The sequence below is a fragment of the Anomaloglossus baeobatrachus genome, chromosome 5 (genome assembly GCF_048569485.1).
Source record: "Anomaloglossus baeobatrachus isolate aAnoBae1 chromosome 5, aAnoBae1.hap1, whole genome shotgun sequence".
Lineage (NCBI taxonomy): Eukaryota > Metazoa > Chordata > Amphibia > Anura > Aromobatidae > Anomaloglossus > Anomaloglossus baeobatrachus.
Genome location: NC_134357.1, coordinates 184,216,887 through 184,242,920, shown reverse-complemented (window position 1 = coordinate 184,242,920; position 26,034 = coordinate 184,216,887). Strand labels below are relative to the sequence as shown.

The window sequence follows — 26,034 nt, the reverse complement described above, 5'->3', positions numbered from 1 at the left end:
TGCTGCTTTGTGGGAGCGAGTCCATGTCTGAGGAGATTACACAGGAGGCAGCTGTGTTGCAGATACTTCAGTTGTGCACATGCTGGGTCAGGGCTCACTCATGAATACAGGTGTCCCTTTGTATCAAGTGCCGATGGGTAGAGGGGAGTCCCTCACTAGAGCTGATCCGCACTCCCTTAATTGTTTGCTAATACCGTTACATGGTGCTACTTAGGAGAATAAGCAGGAGTAATGTCCTTCACACTGACTGCCCCTCTCCTCTAGCAGTGTGCTGAGGCTGACTGACCCTCACTACAGCTGACCCTCTCCTCTAGAGGACAGTGCTCTGAGGCTGACTGCCCCTCACTACAGCTGACCCTCTCCTCTAGCGGACAGTGCTCTGAGGGTGACTGCCCCTCACCTCTAGCGTACAGTGCTCTGAGGGTGACTGCCCCTCACCTCTAGCGTACAGTGCTCTGAGGGTGACTGCCCCTCACCTCTAGCAGACAGTGCTCTGAGGCTGACTGCCCCTCACCTCTAGCAGTGTGCTGAGGCTGACTGCCCTTCACTTCTAGCAGTGTGCTGAGGCTGACTGACCCTCACCTCTAGCAGTGTGCTGAGGCTGACTGCCCCTCACCTCTAGCAGTGTGCTGAGACTGACTGCCCCTCACCTCTAGCATTGTGCTGAGGCTGACTGACCCTCACCTCTAGCAGTGTGCTGAGGCTGACTGCCCCTCACCTCTAGCAGTGTGCTGAGGCTGACTGACCCTCACCTCTAGCAGTGTGCTGAGGCTGACTGACCCTCACCTCTAGCAGTGTGCTGAGGCTGACTGACCCTCACCTCTAGCAGTGTGCTGAGGCTGACTGACCCTCACCTCTAGCAGTGCGCTGAGGCTGACTGCCCCTCACCTCTAGCAGTGCGCTGAGGCTGACTGACCCTCACCTCTAGCAGTGTGCTGAGGCTGACTGACCCTCACCTCTAGCAGTGTGCTGAGGCTGACTGACTGCCCCTCACTACAGCTAACCCTCTCCTTTAGAGGACAGTGTGTGGAGGCTGACTACCCCTCACTAGCAGCTGACACGCCTCTGTAGAGCAGGACTCTGTATCCCTGACGAACAACCGATTTTTTTTTAGGCGGGATCGGCCGCACTCACTGGCTAGTTATGCACCATGTCAAGATTGACAGATGAGCCAGCCAATCAGAGGCTAATCTTCGATAACGCCTCTGATTCGCCCACCTGTATGTCTTGACAAGTGCATAAATAACCAGTGAATGTGGCAGATCACACCTCAAAAAGCCGGAAATCCAGCAAAACGCATGGTAGGGAGTGACACAGTCCCACGCTACAGATGAGGGTCAGCAGTGTGAGGGGCAATCAGACTCAGTGCACATTGTCCGCTAGAGGGAGCGGCAGCTAGTGTGATGGACATTACTGCTGCTCATCCGCCTGACTCTGCAGGAAGTGGCAGTCAGCATAAGTGAACAGCATAGGATCTGCTCTGGAACGGCCCGGGGGACTCCACTGTGCCCATCGGCACTTGACACAGCAGGATATATTCATGGGGAGCCCTGGACCATCGTGTCCACCTGCGGTATTGGAGGTGTCGGCAGCACAGCGCCGCTGTTACGGGGGGACCGGCAGATTAGGACCAGGGGGTATATATCCTAATCGCCAGTCGGGGCCCACCGTGCTCCAGATGACAAAGGAGCTGCTGGCACCTGAGGGTTAGGCGGAGACTATAGAGCTGGATGGCTCTGAGATAACCCAGGAACTCTGGGAACCGGTCACGTGTGTTGGGACACGTCAGACCGGACGACAACCCGATTAGCGTTTTGGTGCACCTAGCGCTACACCAACCACGTGTGCAGGAAACACGTCAGGCCGGGTGGTAACCAGGTAGCGTTGACCGGAAGACCGCCACGAAAGCGCCCTGTCGGCCACGTGTGTAGGACACGTCAGGCCGAGCGGTCCTCCGATTAGCGTTTCTGGCCACCTCTTGACTGGCCACGTGTGTGTAGGACACGTCAGGCCAGATGGGTACACCAGTAGCGTTGACCGGAAAGCCGAGGAGGATAAGGAACACCCTGTTAACTCCACAGGGGTCCTGGGGTACGCTGTCCGTGTGCGTAGGGGGCACAACCGGACAGGTGGCGCAGCAGGTGCGTTGTCCGTGTGCGTAGGGGGCACAATCGGACAGGTGGCGCATCAGGTGCGTTGTCCGTGTGCGTAGGAGGCACAATCAGACAGGTGGCGCAGCAGGTGCGTTGTCCGTGTGCGTAGGGGGCACAATCGGACAGGAAGCACAGCAGCCGCAACCCAGTTAACGCCACTGGGCTGCTATAGCAAGACTGGAATGGCAGGAGGGAAGCACGGCGCCTGACCCTGATGTGCTGAGCCACGAATCTTGGCGTGACAGGCACCGTTCGCCTAACCCTACCTACCGCTTCCCAACATAGGCTTATGCCGCAATGAGGCTCTAACATGGAGGTGTGCTCTGACTGAGCAAAAGTGAAGACTGCGCACCTCCATGTTGTCTCCAGCCCCTTTTATAACCTGGGTCCGCCCCAAACCCAGGGTGGAACAACCTAGGTCCAATAGCAGAATGCCATGTCATCAGTGACGTCACATGCGACCTATCCGGAACCGCCACGTCATTGATCACCTCATGGCAGCCACGCCCCAAACACTTCACCAGTCATCGTCTGACGACCAATACTGAGGTGCCAGATTATAGGGGCGGGCCTCTGCGAGCCAGTCCGGAGTTGCCACATCATCAGGACACCTGACACCCTCTGCCTTATCAGGGCCTGCCACCTCACGGACATGCTCAGTGAGGTCCTTACCGGACCTAGCCTCTGGTGCACTAAGTGCCTGAGCATGCCCAGTAGCCTGAGCAACAGGCTCAGAAAGCAGACTATCAGTTTGAGCATGCTCAGTAGGCACATCCCAGAACTTAGACACAGCACGAAGTCCAAGTACCTGTGCAAAGAGGCTGTTAGGGTTAATTGTGGGAGCATGCTCAGTAGCCTGAACTGAGTACTTAGTCCCAGACATAACACAATCAGGCTGAGCATGCTCACTAGGCAAAACACCGGGCTTAAACTCTGGCTGGGGTAAATCAGCGCACGCATGCGCACTAGCCGCCTCTTCACACTTAGATGTGGTGGAAGGAACAGCCAACTGGACGACCCGAGGCACGGCCAAGAACGGCAGCCGGCGCCTGGGCGCAACAGGAACCGCAGCAGGCTGCTTGCGGCTATGGCGGCGTCGGTTCGTAACAGTACCCCCTCCTCTAGCGGCCCTCCCACTCGAATGGTCTATAGTCGCCACAGATACCACTGAGCGACGGGCGGAAGATGGAGACATGCAGTGGGAGCTACAAGACTCGCTCCACTGCGTAATCACCCCAGACGACCAGTCGATATGTGGGGAATGTTGCTTCAACCAAGGAATACCCAGCAGAATATCATCTGCACCCTTAGGGAGAACCAGAAATGAAATGGTCTCTCTATGCCCAGATGACATGGCAAGGGTAATGGGCACTGTCCGCTGGTGAATTACCTTGGGCAACAAGGACCCATCCAATGCACGGACTCTCACTGGCCTTGGCATTTGCACCAGTGGGATGGCATGCCGCCGGGCAAAAGAGGAGGAGATGAAACTATCCCCAGCACCTGTGTCCACACTTGCCCTTGTGGACCATGTTGACCCCTTAAAGGAAATTGACGCGGGAAACGTCACCCTAATGGATGACGCAGAGTCCAGTCTACCTTCAGCTATGGTCACCAATCGCGGTCGCTTACCCTGACGCTTTGGGCAATGGTTGGCATAATGACCATACTGCCCACAAGCGAAACAGGAAATGCCCTTGCGACTCGAAGACCTAGCTACACCAACCCTAGCGATGTCCATAGGGACAGAGATGTCCTCTAAGGGTGGTGCAGTAGGAGAGACCACTACAGTGGCTGAACGACCCTCTGGCCTGCGCTCCATCTGACGTTCGGAGGTCCGCAGGTCAATGCGGGTAGCCAGAGTCATGAGACCCTCAAGGGTAGTTGGTACCTCACGCGACGCTAATGCGTCCTTCACGTGCGAGGCTAATCCTCTCCAGAACAGTGGAATGAGAGTCCTCTCTGACCACCCCAGTTCTGCAGCAAGTGTCCTGAAACTCACAGCATATTGACTTGAGGAGGTACGCCCCTGCTCCAAAGTCAGTAGCTGTAGGGCCGAGTCGTGAGTGACCTGAGGCCCCAGGAACACTTGTCGCAAGGACTCCAAAAACTCCTTAGAGTCCTGTACTACGGGGTCATTCCTCTCCCACAATGGTGTAGCCCACTCCAGTGCTCTATCAGAGAGCAAGGAGATGATAAACCCCACCTTCGACTTCTCTGTAGGAAACCGTGCAGCCAACAGCTCTAGATGGACTGAGCACTGGTTCACGAATCCCCTACATGCCTTGCTGTTCCCCGTAAACTTGTTGGGCAGCGAGAGGTGAGGGAGGGTTGGAGTAGGCTTGGTGACTGACACCATTGCAGCCGCTTGAGCCACCACATCATCCATATCAGCAGCAAGAGCAGACTTCTCCAGAGACCTCACTCTGGCATCAAGCTGCAGCATGAACTGACGTAGCTGCTCCATCTCCGCCATGCCAGCCAGACCCAGGTGCAGTCTTACTGTTACGGGGGGACCGGCAGATTAGGACCAGGGGGTATATATCCTAATCGCCAGTTGGGGCCCACCGTGCTCCAGATGACAAAGGAGCTGCTGGCACCTGAGGGTTAGGCGGAGACTATAGAGCTGGATGGCTCTGAGATAACCCAGGAACTCTGGGAACCGGTCACGTGTGTTGGGACACGTCAGACCGGACGACAACCCGATTAGCGTTTTGGTGCACCTAGCGCTATACCAACCACGTGTGCAGGAAACACGTCAGGCCGGGTGGTAACCAGGTAGCGTTGACCGGAAGACCGCCACGAAAGCGCCCTGTCGGCCACGTGTGTAGGACACGTCAGGCCGAGCGGTCCTCCGATTAGCGTTTCTGGCCACCTCTCGACTGGCCACGTGTGTGTAGGACACGTCAGGCCAGATGGGTACACCAGTAGCGTTGACCGGAAAGCCGAGGAGGATAAGGAACACCCTGTTAACTCCACAGGGGTCCTGGGGTACGCTGTCCGTGCGCGTAGGGGGCACAACCGGACAGGTGGCGCAGCAGGTGCGTTGTCCGTGTGCGTAGGGGGCACAATCGGACAGGTGGCGCATCAGGTGCGTTGTCCGTGTGCATAGGAGGCACAATCAGACAGGTGGCGCAGCAGGTGCGTTGTCCGTGTGCGTAGGGGGCACAATCGGACAGGAAGCACAGCAGCCGCAGCCCAGTTAACGCCACTGGGCTGCTATAGCAAGACTGGAATGGCAGGAGGGAAGCACGGCGCCTGACCCTGATGTGCCGAGCCACGAATCTTGGCGTGACAGGCACCGTTCGCCTAACCCTACCTACCGCTTCCCAACATAGGCTTATGCCGCAATGAGGCTCTAACATGGAGGTGTGCTCTGACTGAGCAAAAGTGAAGACTGCGCACCTCCATGTTGTCTCCAGCCCCTTTTATAACCTGGGTCCGCCCCAAACCCAGGGTGGAACCACCAAGGTCCAATAGCAGAATGCCATGTCATCAGTGACGTCACATGCGACCTATCCGGAACCGCCACGTCATTGATCACCTCATGGCAGCCACGCCCCAAACACTTCACCAGTCATCGTCTGACGACCAATACTGAGGTGCCAGATCATAGGGGCAGGCCTCTGCGAGCCAGTCCGGAGTTGCCACGTCATCAGGACACCTGACACCCTCTGCCCTATCAGGGCCTGCCACCTCACGGACATGCTCAGTGAGGTCCTTACCGGACTTAGCCTCTGGTGCACTAAGTGCCTGAGCATGCCCAGTAGCCTGAGCAACAGGCTCAGAAAGCAGACTATCAGTTTGAGCATGCTCAGTAGGCACATCCCAGAACTTAGACACAGCACGAAGTCCAAGTACCTGTGCAAAGAGGCTGTTAGGGTTAATTGTGGGAGCATGCTCAGTAGCCTGAACTGAGGACTTAGTCCCAGACATAACACAATCAGGCTGAGCATGCTCACTAGGCAAAACACCGGGCTTAAACTCTGGCTGGGGTAAATCAGCGCACGCATGCGCACTAGCCGCCTCTTCACACTTAGATGTGGTGGAAGGAACAGCCAACTGGACGACCCGAGGCACGGCCAAGAACGGCAGCCGGCGCCTGGGCGCAACAAGAACCGCAGCAGGCTGCTTGCGGCTATGGCGGCGTCGGTTCGTAACAGCCGCCTCCTGTTTAATCTCCACAGATGCTGATTTCCCTATGCTGACAGCTAGTCACTGTCCTGCGATCACTCATGCCTCACTGCACTACATGAGCACATGAGTTTAATGAATGATCATAGTGTACAATCATGATCAGGGTGTGCATAGAAATCATGGGGCCCCATAGGAAATGTATGAATGGGTACCCCTCCCTAAAAAAAAAAGATAATGGGGTGTTCCCATTTCCAAGATTTTATACCAATTTGTAGTAGGTTTAATAATAATTATATTAGCAAATTCCTCAAATTATAACTGTAGTATAGTTCTACAGATTCACTATGTCACCTCATGTGCAGGGCGTTAGATACCCATGGTTACAACCACGAGCAATTCACTGTCACTATATGCATGGTCGTAACCATGGATACCTAAGGTATGGCAATACCCTGCATATGAGGAAAGCAACATACTGAATCAGAAGAACTATACTACATTCTTAATTGTAGGGATTTACTAATATTATTACCTCTAATACATGCACGTCTAGATTTAAGAACACCTGTTATTTCCATCTCCAAGAGCCTATCCTAATATGTAGTAGGTGGAATAATCCACTACACATTAAGATGGAGTCTTGGAGATGGGAATAACAGGTGTTCTTAAATCTAGGCGTGCATGTATGTGAGGCAACACATTGTCCAACAAATTGCCTTAAAATAAAAGTTCCATGATAAATGGTGCCATGTGCCATTATACATGAAGCCATAATACATTGTGCCATGTGGCATAATACATTTTGCAGTGTGCCATAATAGATGGTGATATTTGCCATAATACAAAGTGTCATGTGCCATAATACTGTACATTGTACCATGTGCTATTATACATCATGCCATAATACATTATGCTATAAAACATTGTTTTATGTGTCATAATAATGTAGCTTGCCATGCCCCCCAAACAAAATAGATTTATTTCTAAAGGCAAGCTGTCACCCAGTGGTGTAATTAGAGTCCGATGGGCCCCGCTGAAAAGTTTGGACCTAGCTCCCCCACATGCTGGTCAGATGTATGTTCTATTGTAGCATTCTAAATCCTATAAAGACATATGAATTGCCCCCTTCATTATGTAGTAATGTCTTCCATCCTGTACTAATGTCCCATAACCTGTACGACTTCCCTGTAAATATGTCCCTTGGAAAACATGTCCCCATCCAGCACCCATCCTAGTATTTATGTCCCCATCCTGATATGTATGGACATATCTTGGTATATGTCCCCATCCTTGTTTATATGTCCACATCCTTGGCCCCTCCTGGTATGTTTTCCCATCCTGATACATAGACCTCATCATGGCACCATCCAGGAATATATGTCCCCATCCTAGTACATAGCTCTCATCATGGCCCCATGCTTGTACCGGGCCCTCATTATAGCCCCACCTGGTGTATTTGTCCCCATCCTGGTGCATGGCTCTCATTATGGTCTCATTCCGGTACATGGCCCCATCTTTTTATATATGTACCAATCATGCCGCACACAGTATATAAATGATTTACTCACATCCCCTCCGCTCTCCCAGTGCTCAGTGTTCACCTTTAATGTCCGCAACTGATTCAGCATGTAAGCGGCGAAAAACATCATGTCACAGTTATGTGCACCTACTTATAGCGGCGTCAGTTGCCGGCATATTTGCTACTCCCCACGCCTAAGATTATGGGTGTGTGGAGCAGTAAATATTCATTATCTTTTTAATAGCAGCACACGTGATCGCCCAGAAGCTGCAGCAAGCCATTGCTGGGTAATCACGTGTGCTGTTATTAGAAAATGAATATTCTGTGCTTCCCATATCCATAATCCCACCCACCTCTCAGCAGCAGCTTCAGTGCAGAAAATGGGCGGGATAATGGACATGGGGAGCAGTGAAAATTAATTTCCTTAATTGGCAGGCACATTTGCAATGCAGGGACTGACTGGTCTCTGTGCTACAATGCATTTCAGCTGGATGCACGCCCTTGGACGCACATCCAGCTGAAGCAGATGCTGGGGTTTGGCAGACCCCCCCTGCTCATGGGCCTCATAGCAGTTGAATAGCCTGCCTCCATTGGCAGTATACCACTGATCATGATCAATAGCGTAACCCTATAAATAGTGATGGGCGAGCATGCTGGGCACTGCTCAGTTCTCAATCTAGCATCAGGATGCTCAACACTATTTGGTGCTTGATCAAGTATCCTGGTACTCTGGTGGCGGCTGGGGACCGATTACCACTGAACAGCCGCACCATGAGGTTGAGGAAAGCCTGAGTGTCCACACGCCTAAACGCAAACATTTTCCAGGGCAAGGAGTCAGGATATACACACGCAAGTAGCATCCGGAGGACTTTCTTTCTCCATCTCCACCTGGTCCACATGCAAATCTTCCTCTTTAATTGAGTGCAGCGAGCATTAGTTGACACAGAAGCAGGATGGTTAAGCTGATTATGGTGTCATCGCCGCTAACCATCTTAGTTAATTCCTCAACGTTTTCTTGAACCACAGAGATATTAGATGTCAGACATCCATGCCCACTCGTTGGTTCTTATGTGAAGAGGCTGTCAGGAATGTCGACAGGCATGTTGTACTACTGTCAACTGCTGACCTCTGCTGCTCACAAAGCCTTGCAAACATGTGTAATGTGGAGTTCCAGAGCGTGGTCAGGTTGCACACCAGTCAGTGAGCTGGCATTTACAAGCACTGCTGCAGTACTGCCAGACTGATGGCAGCAATAGATGACTTGCAGAAACTGGCACACACACCGTAACTGGACAGTTACCTTAGGTAAATCTGGGTAGTTTTCAAAAAGCGCTGAACTACTAAGTTGAACACATGGCATAGTATGTATGCGAGCTTGCAAATTTCAGAGCTGCAACGTGACCATGTCTAGTGGTAGGTTCAATGGCGAGAGCCACAGTTATGTCTGGTCTGTTATACCTTTCAACATCTCTGCGGCAGTGTGCTGTTTGTTACCTAAACAAATTTAGTTTCAGCAGAGCCTTTTGCCCCTTCACTGAGCAAGTCAGTTTGCGACTGATATGGATGACGTTCTCCGAGATGACATATTTGGAGGAGGAGGGGGTGCAGAAACGTGTAGGATGCGGAGGAAAGTTTGTGTAACTAGGGCCCACAATGATTAGGGTAGCTCATGTGCCATCACAGGGTCTGAATCAGTCCCAGCCTCCACAAGTTTCACCCAGTGTGCCGTCAGGAAAATGTAGTGTCCCTGGCCACTAGCACTTGTCCACTTGTCACTTTTTAAGTGGCCCTTCCCAGTAACTGCGTAGGTCAGAGCACGGGTAATGTTATAGGACATGTTCTGGTGTAAGGCGGGGATGGCCCACAGTTTAAATAGTGGCGTTTGGGTACCGAAGGATGGCCTTCTAATAATTATGAGTTACGGCCTTCTGATTGTCCCCCAAAATGTAGAAGAGAGGGTTGCCTGATAGTCCACCTAAATGTATGAATGAGAGCAGCCTAAGTGCCCTCCTACATTTATGAATGAGGGCCACATAATGTCCCTCCAAAATTTGTGAGTAAGGGCCTCCTGATGGCCCTTTCAAATTTATGAGTGAGATCCACCTGATGGTCCTGTAAAAATTTGGAGCAAGGGCTGCATGTTGACCCTGTTGATATGATGAAGGAGGAGGTCAAGAAAAAAAAAACATGAACCATATACCTTTTTTTGGGTTAGAAAGAGTGCATGGGTATACACCAATGAAAAAAGTAACATTTGAATTTGCTTTATGTTTCAGACCATGTTCATTTTGATGTAAGTCAGTCTGTCAGCATTTTCAGTTGACAAGTGTATGCATCCAACAGTTATGCCCCCGGCCGGGACTAAAAGTCCACTCTCACTAAACACTAGCAGCAGGGCAATACAGCACCTCCAAGGTGTAAAGGGACAGTTCATGCCACCTGCCCAGCTTGGATACCCAATTAATGAAATTATCCCAGACCTTTGATAATGTTCTTCTGCCTCTGTTACACCTGGTGTATGTCTCTCTTGTCTCTTCTTTGGTGTTCCAAGGAACTATGACCTCTGCTGCCAGCATTGTCAGATGGGAAATTTTTGTACTAATTGTTCAACTAGGGCCTTCTGGTATTGCACCATTTTACTAGCCCTCTCCACTCAGGAAGGAGAGATGGAATGTTCTCCTTGTAGCATGGGTCAAGAAGGGTGAACATTGACCAAAATGTGTATAATGTAAGGATCATGGAAAAGGCAGGGGGACAAAAAGTTAGCCATATGTGCCAGACTCCCAACAAGCAAGACTTTCCTGTCCCCACTAGGTGGATAACTCTCCATCTCCTCGTCTGCCTCCTCCTCCTTCTCATTATCACCCAGCCTGTGTTGAGAAGATGAGATGAGGCTGGGCTTGGTAGTATTACCCTGTGTACTTGCTACCTCCAACTCCAACTGGTCCACATGCAAAGCTTCCGCTTTAATTTTTACCAGCTGGTGTTTCAGCAGAAACAGAAGCAGGATGGTTATACCGATTATGGCGTCATAGCCGTTCATCATCTTGGTTGATTCCTCAAAGCTCACAGATGTCAGACATACATGACCAGTTTTTGGTTACTATGTTCAGAGGCTAAGGAGAGTACCAACAGGCATGTCGTAGCTGGTATTCAACTACTGCACTCTGCTCACAAAGCCTTGCTAACTTGTGCAATGTCTAGTTCCAGTATGTAGTCATGTAGTACACCAGTCAGTGAGCTGGCATTTGCAAGTTTTGCCGCAGCACTGCCAGACCGGCGACAGCTATAGCTTACTTGCAGAGATGAATGCATATACGGCATACCTTCACAAGTAGCTCAGACAAATCTGGGTAGGTTTTCAGAAACCATTGAACCACTATATTGAGCACGTGGGCCAGGCATTGTATGTGTTACAGCTTGCCAAGTTTTAGAGCCTCCAAAAGGTTACAGCCATTATGATACACGACCATTCCTGGTTGTAGATTAAGCGGTGAGAGTCACAGTTCTGTCTGGTTTGTTTGTTTGTTTGTTATACCTTTCAACAACTCTGCGGCAGTGTGCGGTTTGTCACTTGTTAGTTTAAGTAGAGCCTGTTGTTGCTTCACAGAGAAAGTGCTTACAGCTTCCAACTGATATGAACAACGTGCTTGGAGATGACAATTCAGAGATGTAGGAGGAGGAGGGGGTGCAGCAACTGGTGTAGGAAGTAGAGGAACTACCAGAACACTACCATGGAAAGCTTCAAGAGGAACCTCAAGACCCACCTCTTCCAACAAACCTACAACCTACAATAGCCCTCAGTCCAGTAGACCACTGCGCAACCAGCTCTGTCCTCACCTATTGTACCATCACCCATTCCCTGTAGACTGTGAGACCTCGCGGGCAGGGTCCTCTCTCCTCCTATACCAGTCTGTTTTGTACTGTTAATGATTGTTGTACGTATACCCTCTTTCACTTGTAAAGCGCCATGGAATAAATGGCGCTATAATAATAAATAATAATAGTAATAATAATAACAAGCAGAACTCTTTGAACAAGGGCGTCAATTCCTTGAGTTTGATAGTATTTGTGCTGTCCAAGGGTACAACTCTGTACCGGCCTCCACAAGGCTCACCCAGTGTGCCGTCAAGAAAATGTAGCGATCCTGGCCACAAGCACTTGTCCATCTGTTGATCGTTAAACGTTCCTTCTTGGTCTATAAGATATTAAAAGAAAACATTTCACACACATTGACAAAAGTATTTAATTGTACATTGGAAAATAAAGTTTTATTAGACTCAAGAAACACGGCTTACATTAAAGTGCGATATAAAAACGGAAAACATGTAAATAATCCATCTTCATACCAACCAATATCCTTAATAAATCAGGATGTTAACCTCTTCACCCCCGGCCACTAAAACACCCTTATAACCAGGCCATTTTTTGCAATACAGAGAAGTGTCATTTTGGCAGGTTATAACTCTGGAATGCTTCAACTTGTCCCGGTGTTTCTGACATTTTTTTTCATGACATATTGTACTTCATGATAGTGGTAAACTTAGACCGATATTTTTGCATTTATTTGTGAAAATTTCGGAAATTTGGCGAAAGTTTTGAAAAATTTGTGATTTGAAAATTTTATACCCGTAAATCCAAGAGATATGTCCCAGAAAATAGTTACTAAATAACATTTCCCACATGTCTACTTTACATCAGTGCAATTTTCGAAACAAAATTTTATTTTGTTAAGAAGTTAAGTGTTCAAAGTTTATCAGCAATTTCTAATTTTTCCAACAAAATTTACAAAGCAATTTTTTTAGGGACCACATCACATTTGAAATGACTTTGAGAGGCCGAGGTGACAGAAAATACGCAAAAGTAACACCATTCTAAAAACTGCACCCCTCAAACTGTTCAAAACCACATCCAAGAAGTTTATTAACCCTTTAAGTGTTTCACAGGAACCAAAACAATGTGGAAGGAATAAATGAAAATTTTACTTTTTTACACAAAAATTTTACTTTTGCCATAAAATTTTGCATTTTCATAAGGTTATCAGGAATAAATGCACCTTAAAATTTATTGCACAATTTCTCCTCAGTATGCAGATACTTCATATGTGGTGGAAATCAATTGCCTGGGCACATGGCAGGGCTCGTAAGTGAAGGAGCACCATTTGACTGTTTGAAAGCAAAATTAGCTGGAATCATTAGCGGATGCCAGGTTGCGTTTGGAGACCCCCTGGGGTGCCTAAACAGTGGAAACCTCCCACAAGTGATACCAATTTGGAAACTACACACCCAAGTGAACCTATGTAGATGTATGCTGAGCACTTTCAACCTCCAGGTGCTTCAGTGAATTTTTTAATGTTGCGCCGTGAAAATAAAAAAAAAATTTGTTTACCACAATTATGTTCTCCTAGTCGCTTTTCTTTAATTTTCACAAGGGCAACAAGATAAAATGGACCTCAAAATATGTTGGGCAATTTCTCCTGAGTATTCTGATACGGCAGGGCTCAGAAGGCAAAAAGTGCCATTTGACTTTTCAAACTCAAGATTGTCTGGAATCATTAGCGGGCGCCATGTTACGTTTGAAGAACCACTGATGTACCTAAACTGTGGAAACACCCACATGTGACCCCCCCAAGGAACCTATCTGTGGGACATTGTGTAGAGTGTGTTGGGCGTGTGTTAAAAAACCTCAAAAAATTAAACTGTGTGTGTGTGTGTGTTTCTGTGAATCAAGTTTCTTTGAGTAGAAAAAAACCCAGATAGAAGAAGAAAAAACAGAAAGTAGATTCAAATTTGGTAACATAAAAAAGAAACATAGTAAATAAAGTTCAGTAAAAAAAACAAAAAAAATTCCTGACCAAAATGGAGCATGGATGCCGATCTGTGATGTGCATTATGGATCAGCGATCTGCGCCTGCAGGATGCACGGATGGATGGGGTGCAAAAAGCGACCTGGGATAATGGACAAAAAAAAATAATCCTGACCAAAATGGGGCACGGATGCCGATCTGTGATGTGCAACACAGATCAGAGATCGGCGGCTGCAGGACACACAGATGGATGGGATGCAAAAACCAACTTGCAATGACAGACAAAATAAAAAATCCTGCCCTAAATGGAGCATGGATGCCGATCTGTGATGTGCATCACAGATTGGCGGCTGCAGGATGCACGGACGGATGGGGTGCAAAAAGGGATGGGGGATGACAGACAAAATAAAAATTATACTCACAGGATCGGGAAAATCAGTGACCAGAGGAACTCTGCAACAGGCAGCTAGATGGATGACTGAAGCTAGGACCCAGGAAGGACCCAGTATTGGAGGGACTCACTGGCAGAAGAGTTCAGACAGATTAAGATCTCATGACCCAGCAGGAGGAACTGGACAGCGGCGGCAGCTGTCAAAGGGTTGTTGGAGGGGGACAGGAGAAGCCGAGGGGGGAGAGGAGGAGGGAATGGGGACAAGAAAAGCCATGGAGAAGAAGGGGGGATGGAAAAATCGGAGGGTGGGGGAATGGAGAGATTGGAGGAGGGGCAGTACTTACAGGCAGCGTATCAGAGATCGGGCAGCTCGGTGAAGATCGGACAGCGCAACGGGGATCAGGCAGCGGCGGAAGCGTGGAACTACAAGTCCCAGCAGGGGCACGGTGCAAGACTGGCTGAGGGAGGGCTCTCAGGCCAAAACAAGCCTTGAGAGAGACGTCACCGCCAGGTCAGCTACTACCCCCCCGCATGCTGATTGGAGGGATTGCACATGATTGCTCCAATCAGGGGGGCACCGTGTTTGCTGGCCTCCAGCCAATGGTCAGTGCTCCTGAAGCACCGATCATAGCTGGCTCGCACTATTTTAGGTATTTATTTTGTGTGAAACAGTGCGATTGCTGTGATTGGCGGTTCAGATTTGAACCGCCAATCACAACAATCATGGAAGGGGGATGGCGAGGCAACCCCCTGGGGTCAAGTAAAGGTCCCCTGCTGTAAGAAACAGCATGGGGCATCATTTGAAAGCCATTGCTATGGCCATGGCAATCAAATGAATTTTAGGCAGTAATTACGTCCCTGGTTGTTAAGTCACGTAAAAATAGGAAGTTACTTTACTGCCTGCAGTCATGAAAGGGTTAAAAGTCTTTCCAAAATACTGACAGATAAGTTGGCTCAACGACTCCCCACACTTATAGGGCCACACCAAGTTGGCTTCATCAAAAATAGAGCAGCAATTTTCAATATCAGAATGGTTTTGCCAGGACAGGATGGTATTAAGAGGGGAGGACTAGTCAAGGGAAGCCCAGCCTTGTTAGCCTTGGACGCCGAGAAGGCTTTCAATAATGTAGATTGGAAATGGCTTGACCTAGTACTTGACAAATTTGGGATAAAAGGGACATTCAGGAAGTATCTTACAGCAATTTATACGAATCCGCTGGCCAGAATATAGACCCAGGCTTCCTATCAGACCAAATAGCATTAAAAAAGGCACTAGACAAGGATGTCCACTGTCTTCTCTTCTGTTCGACCATGCACTAGAGCATTAGCGGAACACTTAATTAGGTCAAATAGCTATTTCAGCATTAAAGTAGGATAGAAAGAAATCAAATTAATATGTTTTGCGGATGACATGCTATTGTTTATATCTGACCCAGAGAGACAACTCAGACGAATATTGGAAATTTTTAAATACTTTGGATCCTTTTCAGGATATAAATTAAATATTGATAAGAGCCAATTGCTTTTTTTTAAACCAGTCAAAGAGTAGAGTCAGAGAGGGTTGGGAATTTAAAATAGCAATGCACCATATGAAATATAAAATAGGGAGAGAAGCCACGTCATTATACAGCCTCAATTACAGTCATCTGATAGACAAGATAGTAAAAGAACTAGACAGCTGGAAGGAGCTAACCCTATCCCTTTTTGGTAGGGCGCATTTAATTATAATGATTAGCTTTCCATGCCTGTTATACCAAATGCAAGCCATACCTCTACTCTTAAAACACACAGATGTACTAAGGGTTCAAACCACCTTTATAAAATTCTTATGGGAAGGAAAAAGTCTGAGAATCACGTACAAGAAATTGGCATTCTCGAAGTTGGAGGGAGTACTACAGATGCCATTAAGTAGAACTTATAATTTAGGGGCCATTTTCTGACATGTTAGAGATTGGGTCAACACATCAAATCCGTTTCAAACACAACCCTAGAGGTGGAGCTGGCAGCACCATATGATTTAGTGCCATTGCTACATATGAAAAGTGGGGAACTACCAAGTGAAATCTAGTGTGCTATTGAGTGACACCATCGCGACATGGAAAATTGTCTGCAACATATATAAACTCCCATTTGGAGCCTCAAAGTTCATCACAATATGGAGCAATCCATAAGTTTCCGCAAGCGAGTCAAAATAAACTATAGGCAAAATGGAAACAGAGGAATTGTTAAAGTGAGAGATTTGTTGGATATAGAGAGAGGGAGATTTCTAACGTGGTATGAATTCTCACAAAAATATAGTTTGGGTGGTCACTAAGTTTTCCAATATAATCAAGTAATGCAGCACTACTGCTCACTGGTAAATGATTTAGGTAAGGCAGAGAAACTGGGACAATTTGATCTGCTGATAGGCAGGACGAGAGGTTGACACTCATTGTCAGTAATATATAGTAAATTAAGGATGGAGATACAATCAGGCAGGAGTGAGGAAATCTTCTCGGGATGGGACAAAGCCATACAGGATCCAGAGTTACATGACAAAATTCTAGAAGGGTGGAATAAAGAAAGGAAGTTCATGATCAATGTGCAGTGGAGGGAAATGCACTTCAAAATAATAGATAACACGACATACACATTTAATCTTTAGTTACGAAACTCACCAACACACTACCTGCCTGCCCAAAATGTAGTTTAAGGAGAGCAAATCTATTTCACTGTCTATGGGAATGTCCAAACATTCAAAACATATGGGAAGATGTACTTGATTAAAAAAAAAATATCTGGAGTGTAGAAGTCCCTAAAATCTTTCAAATTGTCTCTCCAGTAAAGGAGACAAACTCTAGCACAGCGCCACCTATTGGAAGTAGCGATCCTAAAAGTCACAAGTGGATTTTCAACAATCCTTTGCAATATGACTCAGGATATATAAGCCAGATCAGAATCCCAATTTGCAGACACGGTGTTTCGGGGTGCTTGCCCCTCGTCAGTGCAAAGTATGGGGGTGTCTGATCTGGCTCATGAGAAAGCTATGTGGGGACCACGGGGGAACACTATTCTCCTTAAGGAGACTTTGCAAGCCAAAAATCTTTCAGGCCTGCATTTTGCATTCTGTTGCCACACGGGAGGGAGAGGAGGACAGAAGATGAAGTGTCCCCCTAATAATCCACATGGTATTGATGGTAGCAAGGAAATGCATTCTCAGACATTGGTTAGAAAAGCAGTTGCCATGGATATGAGAAGTAGTAGAGATGCTAGAGAAACTGATGATTTGATTTTTAACAAAATAGAGACGGAGAAGCAAAAAGAAAAAAATACAGAAAAATTCTTTAAAAAATAGAGAACATTTATTGAACATAGTACAGCGGGGTATAGTATTGAAGACCTAATAGGGAATTTAGGGACGTTACAAGTTACTTAGTAGGAAATAATGGGTAGGTAGTTCACAGTGTTATGAATAATGAAAATTTTGGTCATCAATGATTTTTGTAACAAAGAACACACATGATGACCCTGTTGATATGCAATGCACATATTTTTTTTCCTGACTGAAATGCAAAACTTCAACCTTTTTGAAAGAACGCTTTGTGTCAACATAGCTTAACCCCTTCACGACCGGCCGATTTTTCGCTTTCCGGGGTTTTTTTTGCCATTCTTTTTCTGAGAGACGTAACTTTTTTATTTTTTAGTCACTATGGTCATGTGAGGGCTCATTTTTTGCGGAACGAGCTGTATTTTTAAATGAGACCATCAGTTTTACCATATAGTGTACTAGAAAACGGCAAAAAAATTCCAAATGCAGAAAAATTGCAAAAAAAAGTGCGATAGCACTATGGTTTTTGAGATATTTTATTCACTGTGTTCACTATATGGTAAAACTGATGTGTGGGTGTGATGCCACAGGTTAGTGTGAATTCGTAGACACCAAACATTTATAGGTTTACTTTTATATAAGGGGTTAAAAAAAAATCGGAAGTTTGTCCGAAAAAAGTGGCACACGTTTTACGCCATATTCCATGACCCGTAGCGTTCTCATTTTTCGGGATCTATGGCTCAATGACAGCTTATTTTTTGCATCTCGAGCAGATGTTTTTAACGGTACCACTTTTACGCAGATGCTACGTTTTGATCGCCTCTTATTGCATTTTGCGCAAAAGTTGTGGCGACAAAAAAAGATCGTTTTGGCATTTGGAATTTTTTTGCCACTACGCCGTATACTGATCAGATTAATTGATTTTATATTTTGATAGATCGGGCATTTCTGAACGCGGCGATACCAAATGTGTGTATATTTTTTTATTTTTTAACCCTTTAATTTTCAAGGGGCGAATGGGGGGTGATTTGAACTTTTAGTTTTTTTTGGTTTTTTTAAATTTTTTAAAACTTTTTTTTTAACTTTTTTTTTATTTTACTAGTCCCCCTAGGGGGCTATTGCGATCAGCATTCCGATCGCTCTGCAGTATTTGCTGATCACAGCTACAAGGCTGTAAACAGCAGATACGCTCTCTTTCTCTTTTGCTGTGCCGCTGGCATAGCGAAAGTGAAAGCAAGTCAGGTGTAGTACAGGAGTCATCACATGACCCTGTGCTACCATGACAACTATCGGGAGTCACGTGATCGCGTCACGTGACTTCCGGTATTGGGCGGTAAGTAAATGTTTACCGCGATCGCGCTTATAATGGCGCTGTCACATATTGACAGCGCCATATAAGGGGTTAAACGGCACGAGCAGATAACGATTCTGCTCGTGCCTAGCAGGCACACATCTCAGCTGTGAAAATCAGCTGAGATGTGTGCCGATCGCAGCATGATGCTGCCGGCAGACCGCGGGCAGTAACATTATGACCGCAAGGACGTAATTTTACGGCCCGCGGTCGTTAAGGGGTTAAGGGGTGGAGGAGGCGTTTTCTTTTTCTTTCTCTTTTTAATTTGCTTTATATAAAAGTTGTTATACAGGAAAGAATGTTTCCTAACGTATTTTTCTGTAAAATGCATTTTATCTTTGGTTTTGTATGTTTTATTGTCAGTCCATTAAAATGGTGTAATACTCTGACAACATTGTTGCCAGCAGTGACCTGGGAGTCAGAGATGTGTCCAAGCATCTTTCGAATGCTGTTTCCATTCCATTTGAGTGCTGTTTTCATTTATTCAGTGATTTTCCTTCCCCCAGCATTCCTGAGATGGTCTTCTGGAAAAATGCTCGAATTTCCCACTGACTTCCATCATACACGTTACTCGAGTTGAGCACCCAAACAGGCCAACATGCTTGATTCGAATAATGAGCACCCCAACATTTTAGTGCTCGCTCATCACCACCTATAAACTATTACAGCAATCTACGTGGCTTTCTATTCAAGTTGATAATCAGATATAAATTAACACCTACCACTGACCAATTAAATTTATTAAGAGACATTGCTTAGAGTTTAATACATCAACCCTGTAAACTACACTTAGGGACTTTAGTGGCTCATAATTGAATACTGTACAACTTCTCTAGAACGCAACAATGCTCCCTAATATACTCAACAATTAATTGGGTATATGAGAGTTTTAGTTTACAAATGAATACATTTTATATACAATTAATAAAAGTTCTATATTATTCTCACTGCTCATTATTATTATTATTTATTATTATAGCGCCATTTATTCCATGGCGCTATAATAATTCCATGCTCATCTCCTTCCCCTTTCATTTTTTTTATACTATGCTACTTTTGCACATTAAAATCTATATTTGACAAAAATGAATTTGTTTTGAGAGTGGAAACTTTTTTAATTTTTGCTGAATGAGCCACATTAAAGCTTTTTTTTGCAGGACAGTTTGGTATTTTCATTTATACAATTTTTTTTTACATATGACTGCTTTTTATTCCATGTCTTCAGTGTCGGTATGATGAAAAGCAACTTTTTTTGCATACTTTTTATTATTGTTTTTTACAGCGTTGGCCATATAGAATAAATAACATGACCATTTTATACATCAGGTCATTCCAGATATGGCGATACTCATTATATGAACTTTTTTGTTTTAACACAAAAGCTGCTTTTTTTTAGTGGTGAAACAGGTTTTTGTGTGCTTTTTTCCTGTGGTTTTTTTTTACATTTTTATTTAGTTATTTACTTTTTCACTTAATTCCACTGTGGGACATTAATATTTTTTAATTTGATCGCTCATCTCATGCATTACAGTACTATTGTACTCACTCACTGACTCAGCCTCTTAGTCTATGCTCATACCATGATCCAGCAGGCCATGGGGTCATCAGATGACATAGGGGTAACATGGAAATATTTGTCACTTGTGTTTACAATGGCATTGGGCCAATTCTGCAAAGGGTGTGTTTTCTCCCCCCCTTTTAACCACTTAGATTTCTGACAGTGTTATTTAAAGGGTTAATCGGCCCTGACCAGTTCCAAAACTGGATGGAACCAATACTACAGGGTTTCTGCTGTTTTGGACAGCTGTCAACACTGGGATTTAGGCTATGACCGCACTTTGCGTTGTGCTACTTGCAGTTCAGAACGCACGTTTTTGCCTTAATTGATTTGACCAAAGTTGCCTTTTCCAGATATTTAGCGCTAAAAACGCATATGTATTTACCGCATTTTAGATGCGTTTTCAGCGCAATTTACATGCTTTTTCACCTGCGTTTTGACAGATGCATTTTGAACATCAAGACACTACTAAATAAAGATTAAATAGTCAAATAGACTGAAAAAAGAGAAAAAAAAGCAAAACATAAATAATTTTTGAATTAATAAAGGAAATAGTTATATTTCATGAAAATATAGCGGTTTTATAATATTTATTGCTAAAATAGCAATAAAATAATAATTTTCACAAATTTAATTGTCGGATTATGTGTGTGTGTAAAGGGACATATTATTCCATTATTTTAATGTTTGAAAGCATGCGTTTTTGAAGTAAAAAACGCAGTGTTTCTGCAGCTAAAAAGCATGTAAAAAGCAGGAATTTTGATGCTGGTTGCTTTTTGATACTTCTCATTGACTTCAATGTTAGCAAAACGCTGCAGAAATGGCAAAAACAATTGACATGCTGCTTCTTTGAACGCATGGTTTTTGCCACAAATTATGCAAATTAAACGCAGCGTTTTAAAACGCAAAGTGCGGTCTGGAAATCTACATCTTCCATAGACTATTATGGAAATGCAAAACGCATGTCTTTTGGCATGAAAACGCTGCAGTTCAAAACGGACCTAAAAAGCAGCTGAAACGCAGGTTGAAACGCAAAGTGCGCACATACCCTAAGGGCCACAGTGACGCACTATTCACTTATTCCCGATCACTATTTTTTGAGTCTTTGGATGCAGAAATTTCTGCATCTCACCCATTTTGCTGCATTTTTGTCAGGATTTTGATGCGTTGTTGCATGCATTTTTCTAGCGTTTTTGGACACTGATGAATGCTATAGAGATAGATAGAGATGGATGATAGAGATAGACAGGCATATATATTGACATACAGACATATAGACATAATTACTCAACCCCCTGACTGACATATATGAGAATATTGCACCCTGTGGAGTTTATTGGACAGCTTTTTATGATTAAATAAATAAATGATATAAATGACGTTTGGTCCCCCTATTTTTGATAACCACCAATGGTAAAGCAGAAATCTGGGAGCTAGTCCCGATTGCCCTGGTTCAGTGTTGATGGTAGTTGGGGTTGATGTCAGCTGTGTAGTGTCAGCTGTGGCATCAAGCCCTGGTATTAGAACTGTCACTCACTCTATCAAATATCTATCTCTGTAGATCCAACAGAAATAAAGAGACTCCCTTCTCCAATGATTATTGTAAAGATCCTTTATTGGTACAACACTTCAAAGGGATATACATATTAAAAAGCATTTAAAAAGAGAAAATAGGGAAATGTGTAGGATGCAAAAAACAAAAAAGATCCAGGGCACAATATAAAAACATTGTTGTCTGAATTAAACCAGCATATTGGTTGTATAAATAATATAAATTATAATAATATTATAAATAAATAATATTTAAATAATGAATAGTAGTGTGATGCACAGGGTCCCTAGGTAAACATGTACACTATATATAAAGAAAAAAAAAAGTAAACAGGGTGTGTGAGTAATGGCTTCAAGGTGTGAACGTATGGTAGCCTCACAAAGGGAGAACTAAGCCAGTGCAAACAAATGAGGAGATCTAGGTTGAAAATCAAATAACCACATAACCACAGGTTATCATTATAATATGTTTAATACACTTGTAACCAACAGAGGAGCATTTGACACTCCCATTGATACTGAGCCAAAAAGGCTTTGCTTATTTATCTCTGTAGTATTCACTGCTGTCTAAAATGCTTGCAAAAAGCAATATAAAACACTACAAAAAGGCAGCAAATATGCATTAAATCCAAAATCATTTTATACTTGCATTTTTGATTGACTTCATTGAAGTCAATAGGTGAAAAAATGCCACAGAAACCCTGAAATTATTGACATGCACACATTGTTTATTTGTGACTTGCAGATTTGGTGCAGAAAATAACCTGCAGCATAACACTTCAGGATTCTCACTGACTTTGCTGCCCTCAGGATTCCCTTCAGGTTTTGTGACAAATCTGCACTCAAAAATGCACCACAAAATGTGATAGAAGCGCAATGTGTGCACACAGCCTAGTAGGTCACACTTTCTTTTGTGCTGAAAAAATTCCCAGGAGATAAGATGGATTAATGCGGTTTATTGTCGACCGCTTTCAAAGTCATCTGACTTCTTCATCTGGACAAGCGACATTCTAGCATTGACAATAAACCGCAATAATCCAGCTCATCTGTGAATTCTTTGAGATCTCTTTCAGCAGCGCAGAAACTACATTTATTTTCTGCTGGCACAAAATTGACTGTAAAACTGCTGGCAAAGCCACATCAGGCAAGTGACCATCCACTTAACTTGAGTAAAAATGGCAGCTGCGCTGGCATCTAAAAGGCATGCCATAACAGTCACAGCCACTAATGTTCCGCCACCTCTCTTTGTTCTGCTCTATATCTTCTGGTGTCCTTTTATATTAGAGATGAGCAAATTTGGCAAGATTCAAGTGTACAAAATCAGATTTTTTTGAGGAAATTTGATTTGAAACAAAATTATTTTCTGCATATAAAATGTCCTTTATTATATTCTGGGGACTCTCTAGACAACAGAGCATAATAAATACAAGATGTTCGGTATGCTCTGGGGTTGCTCATCTCACAGCTTACCTGTCCATCTCCGCCACTCCTCATTGCCCACTTTCTGTTCCTCAGAGCCACTTCTTTTCTCCTCTTCTCCCAGATAAGGCGTTCAGTTCCAAAGAATGGGCAGAAATCAGTACTACCCACTGTCTGGTCCTCTTCTTTGCGCTATCACGTCTTTGACCTGTTCACAACATGTATGCACATGTATGCACAGTGACTTTCAAATCCTGATCGCATTCTGAAAAAGTAAATAGGCCAGGAGATGTGGTTCATGATGGGGTAAATAAGAGCAGGTTCTGAGGACTGGACAATGATCTGCAAGCAGTGGAGGGGCCAGACAGGTCAGCGTTGCGGTGAGAATGTTTTTTTGTGATTTTTTTTTTTTTTTAAAACCTTTGCCATCCGTCTAGATTTCTGCAAACTAGTGACCAGTCAAAGCAAATTTAAAAGATCTTTATTCTCAAAAATGCTGTTTCTTTTGTATATTTGAGTAGAATTCAATTCCATTTAAACTTGGACATCGCTAATGATTTTTTTTTTATTGCCATGATTGATTGATTAAGCCCATAGAATTTTGACTCATTCAGAGACAGTTTTACATTTTCAAATCAGATATATTTTTACATATAATTGACATTTACTTCAATTTGTTTCATATATTTCAGCCTTACTGTTTGCTAGAGGAGCCATCGCTGGAGAAAAAACATTTGTTACAAGTGGGAAAGAGCTAAACTACGATGAGTCAAAAGCACTATGTCTGAAAGCTGGGGGCGAGTTAGCTACACCAAGAAATGCTGAAGAGAATAATGCTGTTTTAGAAATTGCACAATATTACAACCTGTTTCCATACCTTGGAATTACTGACATTCAAACAGAAGGCACTTTTCGGTACCCAGATGGAAAATCAATTAGTTATAGAAATTGGAACCCTGGAGAACCCAATCAACATGGGGATGAAGACTGTGTTGAGATTAATCTAAATGGGAAGTGGAATGATAAATCATGTCAAGAAAAAAGATTAAATATTTGTGAGTTTTAACAGAAGATGAATGTTGGAATAATACATGACGAGTAATTATTCCTTTTGCCTAGTCGGGTAAACTCTTAGGTGCCTAATAAACGTAATTACTAGTGAAAACTTGACAATTTGATAGTATTTGTGAAAGTGGTATAATCCATCTGAATTATAGGTTGCATTTTAAAGGTGGCAAACATCATATGGCTCCATCACACCCACTGTACGAGATCAGAAGCAGGATGGCTGTAATACAGTGGACGATGGAGAAGCTACAGTTATTTTCCCTATATAATATTGCATAGGCTACTGTTAGTAATAATGAAGAGGTTCTTGTGGATGCCTTGTGAAGAGCGAATTACAAAAGAATGTACATTTGGTGAACACAGATGTTAGTAAAATTGAGCAGAATTTAATTCCACTCAAATTTTTTCGCTCACCTCTAGTAAGCACAAGACTAATTTTGTCCATGTTATGTACGCTTTATAACGGAAAACAGCCATTTACATTGTTTAAAGTATCATCTTCTTTATCAGAATATTTTGAGTAAAAGACTGGTGCATTTTTGGCATACAAAGTGCATTAAGTCTAAACACATTGAATTATGGGAACATATTTAAAGACAACTTTGACCAATCATGTGTGAGTACACTTTAACCCATCACAAACCAAAATGCAAAATACAATAGTACGAAATTATATTTAAATGATCCTTCTGATATTTTGTTAATCTTTCACATACACAACAGAAGCTTTCTCCTATTCCTGTTGCATGAATCAAGTCTGAGACATAACATAATATACATATATTCATAAGCAAAAAAAATGAAAAACAAATTGTGTCTAAAATTCATACCATTTGGTAGCCCGGAGTATAATATTAGCACCCACAATGCCTCTCTGACGAAGAACTGTCTCTGCCAATTTCTTTTGCTGATTGGACAGTTATCGCTTTTTACATCTAAAAAAATCTTAGATTAATTAAATCTCTATTTGTGATGTTGTTATAAAAAGTTTAGTTCCTCATGAGTATGCTGAATCCTTTTCATAAATACTGTATGTATGATATAGATGTTCCGCAATCCTTTTTTATGCTTTCTAATCCTACAGCCTGTATACAGTATATAATAAAAGTGAGTACATCCCTAACATTGTTGTAAACATTTTATTATATCTTTTCATTTTATAACACTAAAGATATGACACTTTGATACAATGTAAAGTAGTCAGTGTACAGCTTGTATAACTGTATAAATATGGTGTGCCCTCTAAATAACTCAACACACAGCCACTAATTTCCAAACTGCTGTCAACAAAAGTGAGTACACCCCTAAGTGAAAGCTGCCAAATTGTGCTCACCATTATTTTCAAGTGCTGCCTTAACTCTCTTTAAATGGAGTTCACTAGAGCTACACAGGAGCTGCTGGAATCCTCTTCCACTCCTCCATGACAACATCACAGACAGATCTGGTGGATATTAGAGACCTTGCGCTCTTCTACCTTTCATTTCAGGATGCTCCACAGATGTTTAATAAGATTTAGATTTGGAGACATGCTTGGCCAGTCCAGCACCTTTACTCTCAGTTTTTTTTAGCAAGGCAGTGGACATCTTGGAGTTGTTTGGGGATATTATCATGTTAGAAGTTTTCAAAGGGTGGGGATCACCTTTCAGTATGTCAGTACACGTTGGCCTTCATAGTTCCTTCAATGAACTGTAGTTTTCCACAACTGGCAACACTCATGCATCTCCAAGGCATGAAACACCCACTACTATGTTTGACTGTGTGCAAAACACACTTA

General features: G+C 44.1%; 1 protein-coding gene across 1 annotated transcript in view; it reads left to right on the top strand.

Moving 5' to 3' along the window:
* The window catches only part of LOC142309851 (mannose-binding protein A-like), a 225,420-nt gene extending 201,162 nt beyond the window's left edge, over positions 1 to 24,258 (top strand). The window contains exon 8 of the mRNA XM_075347307.1: positions 23,885 to 24,258. Within this exon, the coding sequence (XP_075203422.1) occupies positions 23,885 to 24,258 (374 nt within the window). The remainder of the gene's footprint in view (positions 1 to 23,884) is intronic.
* Positions 24,259 to 26,034: the final 1,776 nt, after the last annotated feature.